Source organism: Herpailurus yagouaroundi, unplaced genomic scaffold (genome assembly GCF_014898765.1).
Source record: "Herpailurus yagouaroundi ecotype Mexico unplaced genomic scaffold, PumYag 186, whole genome shotgun sequence".
Classification (NCBI taxonomy): domain Eukaryota; kingdom Metazoa; phylum Chordata; class Mammalia; order Carnivora; family Felidae; genus Herpailurus; species Herpailurus yagouaroundi.
Window position 1 is genome coordinate 5,325,578 of NW_024412417.1, and position 20,785 is coordinate 5,346,362.

At 33.3% G+C, this 20,785-nt stretch overlaps 1 protein-coding gene across 3 annotated transcripts in view; it reads right to left on the reverse strand.

Annotated features, from left to right (window-relative positions):
- TRIQK (triple QxxK/R motif containing) overlaps window positions 1-20,785 on the reverse strand; it is a 291,278-nt gene that overhangs the window by 208,569 nt on the left and 61,924 nt on the right. For all 3 annotated transcript variants that reach the window (XM_040493968.1, XM_040493967.1, XM_040493966.1), the window contains exon 5: window positions 4,499-4,584. In XM_040493968.1, the coding sequence (XP_040349902.1) occupies window positions 4,499-4,584 (86 nt within the window). The remainder of the gene's footprint in view (window positions 1-4,498; window positions 4,585-20,785) is intronic.

The window sequence follows — 20,785 nt, forward strand, 5'->3', positions numbered from 1 at the left end:
CATTAAGAAATGTTCTCAATATTAACATATCATTTAGCTAAAAAGAGAGAAAAGAGCAACTAATGCCAGTTTCATACCCTAAAGAGCCTAATATGCCTTTCTAATTTTCAATTGTGTATCACACCCATTCCTGGCATTGTTTTATGAAGAAGCAGTTTATTTGCATTTACATGAATATATTTTACATTTCATCAGAATGTACAATTAATAATTCAACATATGCCCCCTAATAAACTTTAAAAACATTAAAATGAATTTGATTTAGAATAAACACGAAATTTTTACCTGGATGTTGAAATTACAAATGGGTGCTTTATACAGATATTTAGCTTCAAAGTTACGTTGATTTAGATTTCTAAACTATGAAAATAAGCAATTGATGAGAATCATGGAGTTGACAGAGTCAGTGTCAACTGTTTTTGTAAGATTTGATTTTTTTAAATCTGATACATCAATATAATGTCAAATGAAAGTGAGTTTTTCTTTGTTGCAGTTGGAACACTGGCATCTCGAAAGGGCATGGCGGCATCAGACAGGTTTCATTTATATTCTTATACCCACAGCTGTGCTCCCAGACCCATCTGGTTACACAGCTACTAATTTTAAGAGGCTGTAATAAACAAGTGACACACAACTGCAAACTCCATCTGTTCTGTATAGTGGACAACAAAATTGTCCAACAGCAGTCACCGTCCGCACAAGCTTAAAGCGAGAATGTAGTTTTTACTCTTGATTGGAGGCCATCATCTCCATCTCATTTGATAATCACCTCTAATTGCTGCTTTTCAACTGCTCCTTGTCCCTTCAAACAACTCTTTATCATCTACACTATACATTTTCAGACTATCCAGAGGCACGAAAAAGGGTTTTAAGGGTAGAAAGCAGAGAACATTCATAGAATACAACTTCAGAGGATCCATTAATTCAATTAATTCTATTGAATATATGGGGCAGGAGGTTGGGCTAGGAATGGAGAGGAATTGCATCATTTTTTTTAATGTCCCTATTCTGTTGAGGATATGAGCATTGTGGGGACTGGATGTGTAAAGGGTTAAAACAATGGTAAAATTTGAAAATACTGCTTTCAGGGTGCTGGTGACATTAACCATAACTTACAGACCTGTAGGCATTTATGACCCCCCACCTCCTGGCCATTTTTAGTTTTACATCAGAAATAACCAACAAAACAAAACAAAACAAAGCAAAAAACTAACATTTCCAGATGGCTCATCCCAAGAGGTTGTTCGCAGGATATGGTTGACACTCGAATATTTTATTTGTATAACAGATAAATTACATTTTTGATCCTTATTCTTTTATTATGATTATACCTTTCAAATAAGCCATTTAAACAAATTAACACATATAAATTATCTTTTTCCTCCTAAATACTAGAAAACATGGGTATTTACACTCTAAAAAACTTTAGTCATGTTGTAGTTCTTGAAAAATAATCTAACTGAACATCAACCAAATAGCAAATATTAGTTGTACAAATATTTTTTAGGTGGCACTCATTTCATACTGGGTCATAAATTATAACATTTTGTTAACATTGGTGAGACATAGGAAATAAAACAGCTTCTAAAAAGAAATTAATTCTAGATTTTGACACAGTAATAGTCACATCTTATTCTAAATCATTACTGGTCTCTCAAAACATTTTCTGTCACCAAACATACATTTACAAAAAAGTGCTAAAAGTCTTTGAGCATAAAGACTACATTGTGTAGTTCTTTATATCGCTGGTCCCAGTTTTCTCAATCAATACTGTTGATTTTATATGGTAAGGAAATCTCCTGTCTTACTCATCTTTCTTTCTTACAGGTTCTACAACACTGTAATACTTACAGCATTTCTAAATAAATAATGAAGGGTTGAGTAAGATTTATATAATCTATACATAAAGTATATTAAAATGATGCAATACTTTGAAAACTTTATAACAGTAATCTTGGTATCTCCAAAGCAAAACCGAGAACATTTTATAATATATAATATGACACAATACAGACTTAGTTGAAGCAGGGGATCTGAAGGCCAATGACAAACACCCAAGGGAAGTCTTATTTGTACAAACCAGTAATGGCTAATTCAGAGAAATATCTTCTCCATCAGCTAACCATTCACAGTGAATTCTGTGCACTAGGTTCAATGTTAAGTGCTCTCATTGTGTTATTTAACTCTCCTGACATCCCTGTGAGGGAATGGTATATTCACCATTTTGCAAATATGCTAGCTCAGACTGGCGAGACGATGGTAATAGTAAGAGGCAAGAAGAATGTGATCCTAGGGCTCTTTATTCTGTGTTCAGTGTTGATATTGCTGTTATTTTTCTATTCCATGCATCTGTTCATATTTTCTATAGATTTAAATTATTTTAAGAGCCTAACTAGGATTCATTCTAAAAATAAGTAGTAAAGTGATAAAATATTGTACTATTATGGTCATCCTATATCAACGAGATAAGAGTCAAACATGTTTGATGTTCATTAGTCCTTAGTTGCTTCTCTGACATTATCAATATGGATAAAATCACTCACTGGGGAAATTAAACAGCATTAAATGGCAATTGCTGAAAGAAACTTCGTTATTTAAAATCCTATGCTAAAATGACAAGGCAATCAAAGTTTGACAGGGCAAACTAATTAGTATGCCAGATCTGAAATGTAAAACACCTCCATGGTTCTGATTCTAAAAAGTTTCATATCATTTTAATGGGCTCTTCAAATAATTTTTCAAGCAAAGTAAACAATGCTTAAAGTTAAGGGTTTTGTTTACCATAGGTTTACAAATCAAAATGATATGCAGCTTATTGAAAAGGAGCTATGTTCTGATGTCACTTAGAAGTTCTTTTGTACATACTTTAAATCATAAATGAAATCAGAAAAATTTTTTTCTCATAAAAAGAATTTGCTTATATTCTACATGGTTTATAAAAAGATATTAGATAATTGTGCTGTAAGGTAGATTTATCTCATACTAAAGTCATTCCCTCAAATTGAAATAATAACAAAAACTATAAGAAAAAACAAAAGAGGATGTGCATATATTAGTAAATGAGTGGTTGCACTATATCTCAAATTCGAATTTGTAGTTGCTCATTATATTGTGCCACAAGTGGATTTTGCTACACCATTATCTTTCTTTAAAACAAAACAAAACAAAACAAAACAAAACAAAACAAAACAAAAGAAACCAAAACACTGCATTGTGAGAGATAAGTGAGGGACATAAGTGCCTTGGTGGAAAATGACAAATAATGCTCTCACTACAAGAGACAACCATCAGGTAACTAATTGTAAAACAAAACAAAACAAAACAAACAAACAAACAAAAAAACCCACAAAACAAAAATGAAACAAACCCAGGTATTACTTTTAGAAAGATGATGTCACAGAAATAATTTTACAGATGAATAAAATTTCATATGAAATTAGAAGAAAACTCCAAAAGATTAATCATCTCTCTTTTAAACAAAAAGGCAATTCACTTTTTTCATTAAAAACTGACACAACAGCACTAACTGAGATTGTTGTTGTGAAAACATACCGTATCACACGGCAATGCTTGATCAAAATCAGCAATCAGGAGTAAAAAGAAGGCAGTGTTTCGTGATCATAATAGCAAATTCTGGAAGACAACCAAATATATCATCTGGCAGTTCAACAGCTGTTACGGCTTGGTAGTAATACCTTGGCATTTGCTATAAGCTATAACTTAGAAAAATTGATTTTTCATCTGCCAGATAAAACCAAAATCTCTTTTTAACATTTTAATATTTAAATAAAGTATATATACTAGTCACTTTAATTTTGCACATTTGACAGCACAACTGTCAAGTTAATTTTTGTATTTACAGTTTGATTAACCTCTAAATATTTGGCAAAAAATGGACATGAGTAATAATGTACGTGTAATTTTGTTGAACTTCATTGTGCTAACACATTGGATTAGTATCTGCTAACATCATTCTCAGATGCATTTATCCCTCTTAAGCAGTTAAAACACTGATTTTCTAAAAGAACAAGTTTGGGGACATCATTAGAATTTTATAATAGAGAGTACTGGCAAGAATAGTAATGCACAGAGTAAAATTACACACATGAATGATCTAAGTATATATAATTATAACTAAAATTTCAATAACCATAAAAGTAAACTTATTGAAAATGAAAGAAATTTTTTTATTCAGGCCACATAAATCACTGAACTGTTTGAACAATATACACAGTAGCTAGAGAAAAAATAAATTTCAACTTTAAGTATAACCGGTTCCCTTACGCGACATTGTGTTTTATTTTAAGACCAAGTCAAGTCTCAGAATTGGAATGATGTTTCCCATTAAGCAAATTCTTTATAAAAACCTTCAATTCTGGCATTCGACTTTGATTTTGAAATGTCATAAAACATTTAGAATTCAACATTCATGCAATCCAGTTTTAGAAAATGAAATGGCATGCATATATCAAACTTTAAAGTTACCAAATACAGGTACCTTTATGCCTATTGCTGTTTTCTTTGCTTCTGCTTTTAATTTGGTTGCTCGTAAAATAGGTTTGGTTTTTTTATAATCTTGTTTACCTAAAAAGAAATAATTTCAGGCAATGAGTTATGCTTATATATAATTCAAGTTTAACAGCCATCTGAAATGTCCAAGAATGTTTAAATACAGTAAACCTGAGACACGGAGTTGAAAAGTAGCTCCCAGTTATGGAAGCCATAAACTTGTCACCCTAAGGTCAACCTCTCCTCCTCTCTTGATTTTAAAGGAAGAAGAGTCAACAGACATCTTTGATTTGGTGTGCAGTGAAGAGCTAAAAAGACAAAAACTTATTTGAGAGAGTAAGATGTTTAAAGTAAAGACAGTAAGCCTTTTGGAAGCATTTAAGAACAAATGGGCAAATGAGTATACATAAGGTCCCATTAATAGGTAAAGCTAACTTTATTTTCCTAAATGAAGAATAAGAGCTCATTACAAATTATTTTATTAATGATATATTAAGTTTCCAAATAATCAATTTGAGGAATATCCTCAAGTTTTCTGTGAATAAGAAACTAAGAATCTGTAAGTACTTAACTTTTAGTCACTGAGTTCATTAGAAAAATGCATATTTAACTTTTGTTTGTTCTTAATAGAGGACAAAATAAATACTGCTAGATAAATATGTAGGTTAGCTACATTCAGATAATAGTTTCAATCTCCTTTACCACACTTCATTACCAAAGATGAATAAAAATTAAGTTAGTATCACCAAACTTCCTTTTTTGTATATCATTTGATGTCACCACTAATGAATAACAAAACTGAGTTTGTGTGTAACCTGTATGTAACTAATGAGTTACATAACCTGGGAAGAAAATAGATTTAACAACAACAACAAACAACAATAACAAAAGCGTTCATTAGAATAATACACTATTTTGTTAACCAAACTTTTAATTAAGAACTGGGTCAATGGGTCTCAAATACAATCTGTCACTCTATGGGAGTTAGCATATGACCATATAATCTCTCTTTTACATTCTCCTTAGTTTGCCTTGTTTCCATCTTACTCCTTTTCCTTCATGACTGGTTTCTTTCCAAATCTTTCCCCTGTATCTCCATTATGTAAGTAATACAACTTCTAACTTTAGTTTCCACATCTTCCCCACACTGAAATAAATCTGAAAGCAGTTCATCTACACAATAGTATATTATAAAAAATTATGTCCAAATATTAATGTATTTGCTAATGATCCATAAGTGCCCTTAAAATTCCATATAGATTTTTAGAATTAGAAATGGCAGGAAGAAGTGAGTCATATGGATGGGAGTAATGAAAAAAACGCTCTATTTGTGTTCATTAGATACATAAAAGTGTTTCTTTAGCTGAAGTGCTATGTGTTTCTTTTTTTTTTAAAAAGAGTCAGTGTATGTTATTTTCTTAACTGCTATCATATAGCAGTCATTCTGGATCTATGGACATGCAGAAGCTTAATAAATATTATTTGATGATAAGGTTTAATGATCCAGAAATGAGCCAATTGTAAAAATGTACATCAAATGATCTAAATTTAAATTATAGAATGAATAAAATACAGAAAAATATTACTCTGACCCATTTAAAATTAGCAACATTTAATTTTGTTGAAAAAGCGTTGACAAGTGTTCACTCTGATTTCACATCTGAACAGTCAAACTATTCATGTCATTACTCCTGCTGAGATATAAACAGTTCAGAACAATGAAAATGGTGACACATCAAATGCTTCCACTCAGGGTTACAAAACAAATTTATAAGAAGAATCAAAAGAGAAATTGGAAGATGATAGATTTGAAGCCAAAAAGTCATTTATTGTTTTATATATGGTCTATAATAATCTTCGGGTGCAAGGGGGAAAAATTAAAAAAGGATTGTCTTCACCCAAATGTTTTTCATACACATATGTTTTACTCTGGATGATGTGTCTGTCATAAAACAGATTCAAATACATACCTAAGAGTCAACGTTAGAGTGGGGATTCATCGCCCTACTTCACTTGTTGTATAACTTCTTGGTTAAATGTGTTCCATTTCAATTCAACTCCTGTAATCTCTTAGAGAATAATACCTCTAGATTTATATTAAATTTGATAGGAACATTTGAAAATGTATTTATAATAAATAGATGGTTTTAAAAATTATTTATACCTGGTACTTCTCCAAATAGTGCATCTGTCATTAATTTAGCATTCTGCTTGCTGACTATGATGTCCAAAAGTATAGACTGAAGAATGAAGTTTCAGTCTACGAAGTGAAAACGTTTACAGGGGACTTCGTCAAGTTCTTTATAACCAAAACTAGATATTTCTATTATACCCAAAGAGGTTTTCAACATTTAACTTTTTTATGGCTTCAAGAAAGATACCTATGACCACAGGATTATAAAAAAAATGTAAAATACAGAAGCCCCTGCCTCCTGAGTATTTAACTTAGAAAAAATATACACACCTGCACATACGTATATAATTTACATATAATAATATAGATTTTATATGTATATGGCTTCTTGGACACAGGTCTGATTTTGGTTATATCAATAATGCAGTAACCAAAATAGCTGTTTGGCAATTGCTCATTACATTTTATTTATTTTTTAATGTTTATTTCCTTTTGAGAGAGAGAGAGAGAGAGAGTGGGAGTGGGGGAAGGGCTGAGAGAGAGAGGGGGACAGAGGATCCGAAGCTGGCTCTGTGCTGACAGCAGCAAGCTCAATACAGGGCTTGAACTCACGAACCAGGATATCATGATCTGAGCAGAGGCTGGACACTAAACCGACCAAGCCACCAAGGCACTTCTGCTCATTACATTTTATATGAAAGGAAACCTGGATAATTTAAGACTATGAAGCTCATCTGGGACCTCAATTATCTAATTTCTCTGTTCAATGGCACCATTCATCACATTTCTGTATTTTCATTTCCTATGGCATAGTTAGGTTAACAAAAGCTTTTTCTCTCTATCCCCAAGCTTCCTGATTGAGTGATTTATGCTTCCTCTCTCCGATATAATCCTATAATACTATTTACTATATTTTATTTTTAAATTAACATACAGCGAAATTGGCTTTTTTCCTTTTGGTATACAGTTCTATGAATTTTAATGCTTCTGTACAGATTCATGTAATTACTACCATAATCGGGGTACAGAATAGTTCTCCCATTCCAAAAAACTCCCTGTGCTGTCCTTGTATATCCATCCCTCCTCCTACCCATAGTTCCTGGCAACCCTTGTTCTACTGTCCATTTCTATAGCTCTGTCTTTTCAATAATATGGCAATGGCTTCTTTTATTCAGCGTAAGTCCTTTAAGTTTCACCTAAGTTGTATGTATCACCAATTCATTCTTCTCTCTTGCTGACTAGCATTCCATTATGTGGAGGTATCAGAGTTTGTTTATCCATTCACTCACTAAAGTGCATTTGGGTTATGTCTAGTATTTAGCAAATACTACAAGAGATACCTATAAACACAGGTGTATGGGTTTTTATATGAACACAGGTTTTCTTTCAATTCATCTAGAGTAGGACTGCTGAGTCATATGGCAAGTCTATATTTTAACTTTGTAAGAAACTGCCACGCCATTTTCCAGAGTGGCTATATTGTTTCACATTCCCACTAGCAATGATCAGAGTTCTGGTAGATTTGCATCAGAAGTAGTATTAGTATTGTTTCACCAGGTTATATATTTTTAGCATACAACTGTTTATAGTATTCCTTTATAATCCATTTTATATCCATAAGGTTGATAGTGACATACTAATATCATTAATGATATTAGTAATTTGAGTGTTCTTTTTTTTTGTAGATAGTGTAACTAAAACTAAAGGTTTTTCAATTGTTTTGATCTTTCTAAATAATAAACTTTTGATTTTCCTGATTTTTTCTATTGTTTTTCTCTTCTGTATGTTATTTCCATTTTAATCCTTATTATTTCCTTCCTTCAGGTTGCTTTGGGATTATTTTGCTCTTCATATTCTAACTTGTTTAAGCAGAAAGTTAGGTTACTGTTTTCTTCTTTATAAACATACTGGTTAACAGGTATAAATTACCATCTCAGTACTGCTTTAGCAGCATCTCATAAATTAGCAAGGAGAAGAAAAAAAGTTACGTAGTCATCTAGTATACGTAGTCATACAAAACTATACAAAACTATACAAAAACTATACGTAGTCATCTAGTATATTTATCTATGCTGTTACCTTTACTGGTGTTAGTTTTGGTTTTGTTGTTTGTTTATGGATGTGGATTCAAATTTACTGTCTTGTATACTTTCTTCCAGCCTACAGGACTCCCTGTAGTGTTTCCTTGCAGGGCAGGTGTGCTATTAACAAATCATCTGGTTTTATTTATCCAAAAACATCTTAATTTCTCCTGTTTTTGAAGGATAGCTGTGCTAGATATAGAATTCTTGTTTGGCAGTCTATTGCTTTCAGTACATCATATGTCATGTGTTTGTTACTTTTCTCTGCTGTTTTCAAGATTCACTCTTTATGTTTGACTTTCAACAGTTTGACTATAATGTGGCCCAGTGTGGATCCCTTTAGTTTATCCTACCTGAAATTTATTAAAGTTCTTGGATTAAAAAAATTAAAGTTTTTCATCAAATTAGGGAAGTTTTGGGGTATTATTTTTTTCAATATCCTTTCTGACCATTTTTCTCCCTCCTTTCATTGTAGAATTATTATTATACATAGATTGGTATTATGGATTATACATAGATTGGTATTATGGATTATGGTATTATGGTATTATGGTATTATACTATGGTATACATAGATTGGTATGTGTCCCACAGGTCTCTGTGTCTCTGTTCATTTTTTGTCATTCTTCATTCACTCTTTTCACGTTTCTCAGAAAGGATAATCTCAATTAGCTTCTCTTCATGTTCCCTGATTTCTTCTGCTAGTTCACATCTGCTGTGAAGTCCCTTGGCAAAATTTTTATAATTATTGTATTTTTCAAGTCAAGAAAATCTATTTGTTTTTTTTTACGTATACATAACTTACATTTCTATAATAAGATGCTTTATTTGGTGAGGCATCATTCTCATATTTCAATTCTTTAGACATGATTTTCTTCAGTTTCTGAACATATTTCAAACAGCTGACTTAAAGACTCTGTTCAATTAAATCCAAGATATGGGACCCCTGAGTGGCTCAGTCACTTAAGCATCCGACTCTTGGTTTCAGCTCAGGTCATGATCTCACGGTTCATGAGATCAAGCCCTCCATCAAGCTCTGTGCTGCCAGTGAGGAGCCTGCTTGGGATTCTCTCTCCCTCTCTCTCTGTCCCTCCCCCTCGACTGTCTCTCGAAAAATAAATAAATAAACTTGAAAAAATATAAGTCCAAGGTATGATCTTTCTTAGAGATAATTTCTATTCTTTTTCTGTGTATGGAGCACATTTTGCTGATTCCTTGTCCATTTTATAATCTTTGTAGAAAACTGGACATATCAAATAATGTGGCAGTTCTACAAATCATATATCCCCTATGATATTGTTGCTGCTGTTTGCTTTTCTTTTGTTGTTTTTAGCATTTGTTTTCTTAGTGACACTTTTGGTCTCATTATGTAAAGTCTGTATTCTTGTCTCATGCAGCCACTTAGCTTAATGTTCACCTAAAGACTAGACAAATATTTTCTTAAATATCTTGAATCAGTAGGTCTTCCACTTTTGCTGGGACTCTGTGGTGTGTGTGTGTGTGTGTGTGTGTGTGTGTGTGTGTGTGTGTGTTGGTATACATTTTCCAGTTCTGACAGGAGTTTACAGTTCTGCCTTAGCCTTCACTTCCTGCTAGATTTCTCAAGGTCAGCAATAGATGAGAAATATTATAGTCTTTTCAAGTCTTTATTGGACATGGCATAGCCCTGCACAGGCTTGTGGCTTTCTAGATTCCCAGAAATCTATGTTGGAGATTTTTAAAGACTATTGACATCTCTTTGCCCAGTTTTTTATACTTTTAGAAGGACCTTCTGCTAGTCCCAAGTAGTAATGCTGCTTCAAGTAGTTCTGATGTTAAAAGAAACTTGCCACTGACTCTATTTGTTAAAAGCTGGGAGAGAGCTCTTCACAGAGTGAGCTCTAAGTCCAGTCAAATAAGGACAAGTTTTGATAATGAGGCTTTTCAGTGAGTTAACAGGTCAAATATGGACAACTCTCTGAGAATGGAGGGTGGCATAGCTCCAAACCCATTCTGCCTCCTCCAGTACCTGCAGGATGCTCTTTTTCACAACTACTATAGTTGCAAGGTTGAGGACAGAAAGATGGAAGTAAAGTCAGTTAAAACCCAACAAAGTCTAATGTTCTCACTGAGATCAGCTATTTTTCTGGAATAAACATTCCTTGGACTACTGTAAGAGTTTCATTAATTTCCAGATTTCAGAAAAAGTTGATTTTGACTTTTTTTTGCATTGTTCTTATTGTTTTCACAGAGGGGCAGACTTTTGAGATACTTTCTATTCAAGAAGTGCTTCCTTTCCATCCGTTTACTTCCAATGTCATTATATTTGATGTTAATTTCTTTTATACAGCCTACATTTAGGTCATTTTATAAAATGTCAACCTGAAAATATACTGTCCTTTAATTGGTATGCTTAGACCATTAACATTTAATTAAACTATTAATATGTTTTTATTTCGGTCTACTATTTTATTGCTTTCTTTTTTTGTTCCCTTTGACTTGTTCCTGTTTCACTTTTCTTGCCCTTTTTTTGAATTATTTAAACGTTTCTTAGCATTCTATTTAAGTTATTATGATTTGGAGGCACCAAGTGGCTCAGTTGGTTGAGAGTTTGAGTCTTAATTTTGGCTCAGGTCATGATCCCAGAGTCATGAGATCAAGCCTCGCATCAGGCTCTACACTAAGCATACAGCCTGCTTGAGATTCTCTCTCTCTCCTTCTGTCCCTCTCCCTAACTTGTGCTCTCTCTCTCAAAAAAAAATTATGATAATTTTGATATATCTTTCAGTATATTTTAATAACTGTCCTAGAGGTTATGAAATGTATACTTAACATTTTATATTCTAATTCAAATCAATATTTTCTTCAATTCCCTATTTATAAGCATGATCTACATTATTTTCAAAAATTTAATGTACACAATATAATAAATGTCATATTATTATATAATGGAAATAAGCAGTATAGTGCTTTGTAGTGCTAGTTCTACCAGCTTTAGTTTCTATCTTTTGACTTTGTTATGCTTATATTTGAACTTCTTGGACATGTATCATAGGTTAGGAAAGCAGATGTATGTAGTGAACTTCTACTAATTTAGGACGTTAAATATCTGTAAGCAAAGAATTATAAAAGTGAATATACTGCTGTAGCATAGGTGTGTTTTCCTTACAAAAGACATCGTTGCCCCTATTTGATGCACATTTTTATTATAGCCTAATAGTTTTGCAATAAAAAGTGAAAGGTACATGCATAGTTAGAAGGATTATTATACTCTTGTTACTGAAACTTTATATTCATTCATGATAAAAACTACAACTTGTGCTTACATAATATCAATATAATATTACTAAAATTTAGTAGTGAAATAAAATTTCCTACTACTGTTCTTTCCAGTTTTGTGACAATTTAATTGAAGACTACCCTGAAGTTGCCAGATCTGTACTATTAAAAAGTTACGTTATTATTTTCAACTATTCATGTTAATAGAAATTTCTTGATATTATGTAACGGAAGCAAAGTTTAGAAATACAGAAATAATGTTCAGACTGATACATGAAGACAAATGCCATTCTCAATCCTCAATCTCAATGACCATCATCAAAACAGCCATAACATTCTCTTTAATTTTCTCTAAGTTAATGGCATATTATAACTTAAATTTATGAAACATATTTATAGTAATAAAATGTCACCTTTGTATGTTTAAAATAAAGTTGTGAAATTAATATTCTAGCAGAAAATTCTATAATACAGGAAATTGCTTTTATGGCTGAGTAAGAATACAGATTCTGTTACCCATTATGCATAATTCTTAGTAATGAAAATACATTGAGATAATTGCATTGTTAAGATTGCCAATCCAAACAGAAAATTTATCTAAAAATCATGACACTGAGAGTTAAAATTCCTTCAAATCAATCTGAGATTCTTAACAAATCTAGAGTGTGTATTTCTGTCAATGTGAATTACTCATTATAAAACTTTTGTTGCATGTAAAATTCAAGATCATTTTTGGGAATAAAGTGGAAAAGCCTTCCTCAAATATGATAATGATACACCTAAATAATGTACTTGGAATAATAAAATAAATTTATGAGAATTCCTGGATTTATAAGAACTTACATAAGGCAGAAATACACTTAGGATGTGTGAGCTTTAGTATTTATACTGTAATAGATTTTTAGCTTTCTTTCTTTTTTTTTTTTTTTTTCAAAATGAACCTGGATTTAATGCTGAAAAATGGACATTTCAAAATTAAGAAATATTGGGGCGCCTGGGTGGCGCAGTCGGTTGAGCGTCCGACTTCAGCCAGGTCACGATCTCGCGGTCCGTGAGTTCGAGCCCCGCGTCAGGCTCTGGGCTGATGGCTCGGAGCCCGGAGCCTGTTTCCGATTCTGTGTGTCCCTCTCTCTCTGCCCCTCCCCCGTTCATGCTCTGTCTCTCTCTGTCCCCCCAAAAATAAATAAACGTTGAAAAAAAAATTTCAAAATTAAGAAATATTAAAATTTGCATTTTCACATAGGAAAATGTGTCATAAAAGTGCTCTTTGAACCAGTATCAGCAACTATAACTACCAAACTGCTCTAAGTATGTGCACATAGTTATTGAGTAGAAAGTGAAATCTCTGAAGTAAGTTTTTTTTGGCTAGCAAGTAACAAATTATTAATTATTGTCCATCAAGAAACAAGAAAACTCTAAGAAAAAAAATATATATAGTATTTTATTATTTTCCCCTGCTTCCACAATCTTAACTGCATGAGTCATTATTTTCTAAAGTTGCCAGATAGAATTGCCAGAACCTCTGAATATAGTGTGAAATTAGAACCTATCACTGATTGTAAGTGTTTTTAGTTAACCTTATGTCTAACTAAGCATAATTGAAAATGTTCACTTATGGTCACCAGGATTTTTATATTCCATTTTATGGAATACATATGAAATATTTTATGTTTAGCCAACCCTTTCATTCATTCATTCATTAAAAATTATTTTATCCAGGGGTGACTGGCTGGCCCAGTTGGTAGAGCACATGACTCTTGATCTCAGGGTTATAAGTTCAACTCTCATATTGGCTATGGAAATTACTTAAAAATAAAAACCTTTTAAAAGTATTTATTGAGCACTTACTATGTAACAGTGTTCTAGGTACTGAATACACAGTAGTGTGAGTAAAACAGACCAATTGTCTATTATCCTTGTTAAAAGATAGATAGGGGCACCTGGGTGGCTCAGTCAGTTAAGCTTCCAGCTTTGGCTCAGGTCATGATCTCACGGTTCATGAATTAGAGCCCTGCATCAGGCTCTCTGTTGTCAGCACAGAGCCCTCTTTAGATCCTCTGTCTCCTTCTCTCTCTGCCCTTCCCCACTCATGCTTTCCCTCTCTCTCTCTCAAAACTAAATAAACATTTAAAAAATAAATAAATAAAAGATAGATAATAAGCAAACAAAAACATGTTCAGTTTCTCAAGTGATAAAAACCACTAAAAACAAAAATAAAGTTAGTAAGGGGAAGAAAATAAAAGGGACAGATGCAGTGTTTCAGATAGAGTGGTCAGGTAAGGTCTCCTTGATAACATCACTTAACATTATTACTTGATGTCACTTGACCAGATATTTAAATGAATTTAGGGAGAAAGTCATGTGGATATCTGGTAGTTGCAATTCCAAATACTGGGAACATCAAAGTCCAAAGACTCGGGAAACCCCAACCCCTAGAAGGTCAAAATGTCACTGAAGTTTCTCAAGTCAAAGAGCTTTATGGATAATAAAATAAAAATCTGAGAGTGCGGTCAGCATCATGGCAGCATGAGTTATTCCTTTTACTCCCCTTTCATTTGCAACTAATCAGATAACCATAACCAAAGAAAAGCACCTCTTCACTACATACCAGGACACTCAAAAGATCCACCTATTAATACACCCACAAGTGGGCAGACTGGACAGCAGAGGAAGCCATGGAGCAAGGGGAGCCGCAGTGGCACCAGGGGTGGCAGCTGCAGAGAAAGCTGCTGTAGGTCTGGCTATGTGCCAGCACAACCTTTCTAGCAGAGGAGGTGGAGGGTGAAGGTGGTTGGCAAGTGGGGTCTGCCCAGTTGAGGGTTCTGTAGCTAGGGGAATCCATTGCTCTCTTTTAGAAGGGACCACAGTGACTGGGAGCAGGGAAAGGAAAGAGAAGTAGGCAGACAAAGAGAACTGAAGGGAAGTGTCTCCTGTTGTCTGTCTCAGGGTTCAGGGAAAAGAATCACCCACAAACCTCTGGGACTCCTTCCCCCACAATCATGGATCCCTCTACAGAGCTGTGGGCACACCCACAGCCCCAAGTGCTAAATATGCACCATCCCCTCTGCAGCCAGTTTTCTTTTCTTTTCTTTTTTTTTTTTTTATACCTGGACTCCCAATTTTCAGTAAGATAAACCAAAAAATTATGCTATACCACCACCTTCTGGAAAGTGAAAGGAAAGCTCCTAATTACCAACCTGTCAGAATCATATTAAGCAAAACCTTACCTAAATAAGAAAAGTGTACATTACTTTCAATGTGAAAAGTAGGCACTTTTCATCAAATCATGGTAATACAATATGACAAAAAGGAAATGACAATTCTCCAGAAACTGAACCCAAAGACATGGAATATTGCAATCTAAGGGATAAAAGAATTCAAAATAGCTGTTATGAAGACATTCAATGAGCTATAAGAAAACTCAGGCAATATAAAGCTCTCAGGAATAAAATGAACAGACAAAGCAGTAGTTTACCAAAGTTACTGGAATTCTAAATAAGAACCAAACAGAAATTCTGGAGGTAAAGAACTCAATAAATGAGATAAAGAATGCATTAGAATGCATTGGAAATAGAACAGATCAAATGGAAGAGAGAATTCACAAGGTGGAAGATAGGCATCTAGAAATGATTCAGGCAGAAGAGGAAAGAAAACTAAGATTTTTAAAAAGCAAAGAAATCCTATAAGAGGTCTCAGGGTACATTAGAAAAGCCAACTTTAAATAATGATTATTTCAGAAGGAGAAGAGGGACAGAAAAAAGGCAGAGAATTTAATTAAATAAATTTAATTAAAATTCAATATCTAAGAACTTCCCAAATCCAGGGAAGGAACTGGATAAAATTCCATGAAGCTTATTAAATGCCTTATTACTCAATGCAAAAAGATCATTTCCAAGACATAGTTCATTAAAAGTGTTAAAAGTAATGATAAAGAAAGAATTTTAAAGACAGGGGAAAAAAGATAGTAACCCACAAAGGAATGCCTATTAGACTATGAGTACATTTCTCAGCAAAAACTCCACAGGTCAGGAGATAGTAGAATGACATATTTAAAAATTTGAAATATAAAAACTGTCAGCCAAGAATATCTTATCTGCCAAAGTGATCCTTCACACATAAAGGAGAAATAAAGGCCTTCCCAGACAAATTAAAGAGAGGAAGTTCACCGCCACTAGACCTGCCTTACAAGAAATGTTGAAAAAAGCACTTCAAGCTGTAAAGAAAGGACAAAAGTAAACAAAACTCTTTTTAAGGTGACGAGCAGTCAGAATTAGAATATTCTTTAGAATAGTATGTTAAACTATTAATTATAGCTTAAGGTTTAAAGGAAAAGGACATTAAAAATACAGCTACCACAAACTGGTAACAAAGTCACAGCACAAAAAGAGATCATTTGTGACATCAAAAATATAAAAGGGGAAGAATGAAATGACAGAGACTTTATAGAGAATGAAGATAAATTGCTATCACCAGGAAAAAAATATATTTTATTCATCAAATGTCTTATACAAACCTTGTAGTAACCACAAAGGAAAAATCTAGAAGAGAGACATGAAACAAAAACAGGAGAATCATCCCAGAAAACCACTAAAAAAAACGCAAAAAAAAAAAAAAAAAAAAAGAAGGTAAAAGAAACAGTGGAGACAAAATAACCAGAAGGCAAAAGATAAAATGACAGTTGTAAATCCTTACTTACCAATAATCAATCTAAATGTAACAGGGTAATGGGACTGAACTCACCAGTCAAAAGGCAAAGTGGCTAAATAGTTAAAACAACAACAACAACAACAACAACAACAACAAAAACAAGACCCAACCATATGCTGCCTGCAGGAGATTCATTTCAGCTCTAAGACACACATCAGTTCAAAGTGAAAGGGCAGAAGATGATATTCCAAGCAAACAGAAACCAAAATGGTGGGTATAACCAAAATTATATCAGACAAAATACACTCCAAGACAAAAAAGGTAAGAAGACACAAAGAAGGTAATTATATAATGATGAAAAGGTCAGCACCTCAAGAGGATATGACAATTGTAAATATATATGCTCCTAACCTTGTATATCTGAGTACCAAGATATATTAAGCAAATAGTAATAGGTTTTAAGGGAGAAATAAAGGACAATACAATAAATGCATGGGATTTCAATACCCCATTATACAGCAATGGATAGATCATCCTGGCAGAAAATCAACAAAGAAACTTTATAACGAACCATACTTCATAACAAATGGACTTAATAGACATATACAGAACATTCCATCCAATAGCAGCCAAATATTTATTCTTCTCAACTGCACATAGAACATTCTCCAGCATGGATCGTATGATATGCCACAAAACAATTCTTAGCAAATTTTAAAAGACTGACATAATACCAACCATCTTCACTGAACTAGAAATTAACAACAAAAACAAAGTTAGATCTATGAATATGTGGACACTAAACAACACATTTCTAAACAACCATTAGACCAAAAAGAAATAAAACACTAAAACAAATAAAAATGGAAAAACAACATACCAAATAGTCAAATAGTGTGTCAAATCAAATAGTGTGGGCTGCAGCAAAAGCAGTTCTGAGAGGAAAGTTTACAGCAGTAAACACACATATTAAGTATGAAATTAAAAAGATCTCAAATAAACAACCTAACTTTACACCATAAGAAATTAGAAAAAAAAAAAGAACAAATAAAGCCTAAAGTTAGCAGATGGAAGGAAATACTAAAGATCAAAGCAGAAACAAATGAAATAGAGACCAGAAAAACAATAGAAAAGATCAACGAAATTAAAAGCTGGTTCTTTGGAAAGATAAACAAAATTGACACACTTTTAACTAGACTAAGAAAAAAGAGAGAAGACTTAAATAAAACTAGAAATGAGAGAGGAGACATTACAACTAACACTGCAGAATTATAAAAGAAACATCTACTCATTATCAGGAAAATACAAATCAAAACCACACTGAGATACCACCTCACACCAGTCAGAGAGGCTAAAATGAACAAATCAGACTACAGATGTTGACGAGGATGTGGAGAAACAAGAACCCTCTTACACTGTTGGTGGGAATGCAAACTGGTGCAGCCACTCTGGAAAACAATGTGGAGGTTCCTCAAAAAATTAAAAATAGAACGACCCAGCAATAGCACTACTAGGAATTTATCCAAGGAATACAGGAACACTGATGCATAGGGGCATGTGTACCCCAATGTTTACAGCAGCACTTTCAACAATAGCCAAATCATGGAAAGAGCCTCAATGGTCATCAACTGATGAATGGATAAAAATGTAGTTTAGATATACAATGGCATACTACTTGGCAATGAGAAAGAATGAAATCATGCCATTTGCAGCAATGTGGATGGAACTGGAAGGTATTATGCTGAATGAAATAAGTCAGTCAGAGAAGGACAGATATCATATGTTTTCACTCATATGTGGATCTTGAGAAACTTAACAGAAGACCATGGGAGAAGGGAAGGGGAAAACATAGTTACAAACAGAGAGGGAGGAAGGCAAACCACAAGAGTCTCATAAATACAGAGAACAAACTGAGGGTGGATGGAGGGGTGGGGGAGAGGGGAAAATGGGTGATGGGCATTGAGGAAGACACTTGGGATGAGCACTGTGTGTTGTAAGTGATGAACCATGGGAATCTACCCCAAAAACCAAGAGCACAATTTGACAGTAAATTATGTTAAAATAAATAAATGAAAGAAACATCTATGAACAATTATTTGCCAACAAGTTACATAATCTAGAAGAAATGGACACATTTCTAGAAACACATAACCTACCAACACTAACTCAGGAAGAAATACAAAATACGAACAAACTGATAATAACCACAGAGATTGAATCAGTAATCAAAAACTCCCAGCACAGAAAACTCAGACCCAAAAGCTTCACTGGAGAATTCTACTAAACATTTCAAGAATCAACACCAATTCTCATCAAACTCTTTCACACTCTTACAAACTCTTTTTATGAAGCCAGATTTACTTAGATACCAAAACAAGATAAGGATACCACAGTAAAAGAAAATTATAAATATCCCTGATGAATATAGATGTAAAAATTCTCAATAACATATTGGCAAAATGACTTCAAGTATTCATTGAAAAAATTATACACCAAGGCCAAGTGGGGCTCATCCCTGGGATGCAAGGATGGTTCAATATGGAAATCAATAAATGTAATACATCACATCCATAAAATTAAAGATAAAAATCATATGATTATCTCAATAGATGCAGAAAAACCATTTGACAAAATATAACAGCATTTGATGGCAAAAATCCCTAACAGTTTGGATATAGAAGGTACCTACCTCTACATAATAAAGGACATATGTGACAAATCTACAGCTAACATTATCCTTAAGGAAGAAAAATTTCAACTATTTCCTCTAAGATTAGGAATAAGACAAGGATGTCTATTATCACAACTCCTATTCAATATAGTAATGGAAGTCCTAGCTAGTGGACTTAGGGACAACAAAGAAATAAAAGACATTCAAGTCAGGAAAGGAAAAAGTAAAGCTCTATCTGTTTATAATATAATCTTATATATAGAATCAACAATTTCAGTAAAGTGGCAGGATACAAAATCAACATACAGAAATTAATTGGATTTCTTTTTTTTAAGTTTATTTATTTATTTTGAGAAAGACAGAGAGTGTGCACATGAGTGAGGGAGGGACTGAGAGAGAGGGAGAATAGAACAGAACAAAGAGCCCAAAATTAAATCTCAGTAGATATAGTCAACTAATATTCGACCATAATTGGAGGGAACCAAGAATACCCAATAGGGAAAGGATAGTTTCTTCAACAAATGGTGCTGGGAACACTGGAGAAACACATGCAGAACACACACACACACACACACACACACACACACACACACACACTCACACACACACACACAAAGGGACACCTATCTTACTCTACTCATAAAAGTTTACTCAAAATGCATCAAAGACTTAAACATAAGACTTGATACTATAAAAGTCTCGAAGAAAATGTACGGAATATATTTGTCAGTATTGGCCTTGATGATGATTTTTTTTTTGACATGATACCAAAAGGACAAACAACAAAAGCAAAAATCCAACATATGGGTCTACATTAAACTCAAAAGCTTCTACACAGCAAAAGAAACAAAATGAAATGACAAACTACAGTATGGGAGGAAAAATTTGCAAACCATATGTTGGGTAATAGGTTGACATCGAAAATATGTAAAGAACTCAGCCAACTTAATAACAAAAAAACAATCCACTAAAAAAAATGGGAAGAACTAAACAGAAAATTTTCCAAGAGGACATCAACATGGCCAACAGACACATGAAAAGATGTTCAACATCACTAATCATCAAGGAAATGCAAATAAAAATACCCTTGTGATATCACCTCATGCCTGTTAGAATGGTTATCACCAAAAAGACAAGAGAAAACAGGTGCTGGCAAGAATGTTGTGAAGGGAATTAAGAGTACACTCATCCAGATGAGCACGGAGTAATATATGGAGTTGCTGAATCACTATATTGTATACCTGAAACTAGTATAACACTGTATGTTAACTACACTGTTAATAACACTGTTGTAATAATAATAATAAGAAAAACCATGGTGAAAAGAAAGCTCTTATAAATTGTTGGTGGGAACATAAATTGGTCCAACTACTATGAATAACAATATGGAGAGTTCTCAAAAATTAAAAATTGATATATCATAATGATCTAGAAATTCCACTTCTGGTTATATATGGAAGGGAAATGAAAACATGATTTCAATGA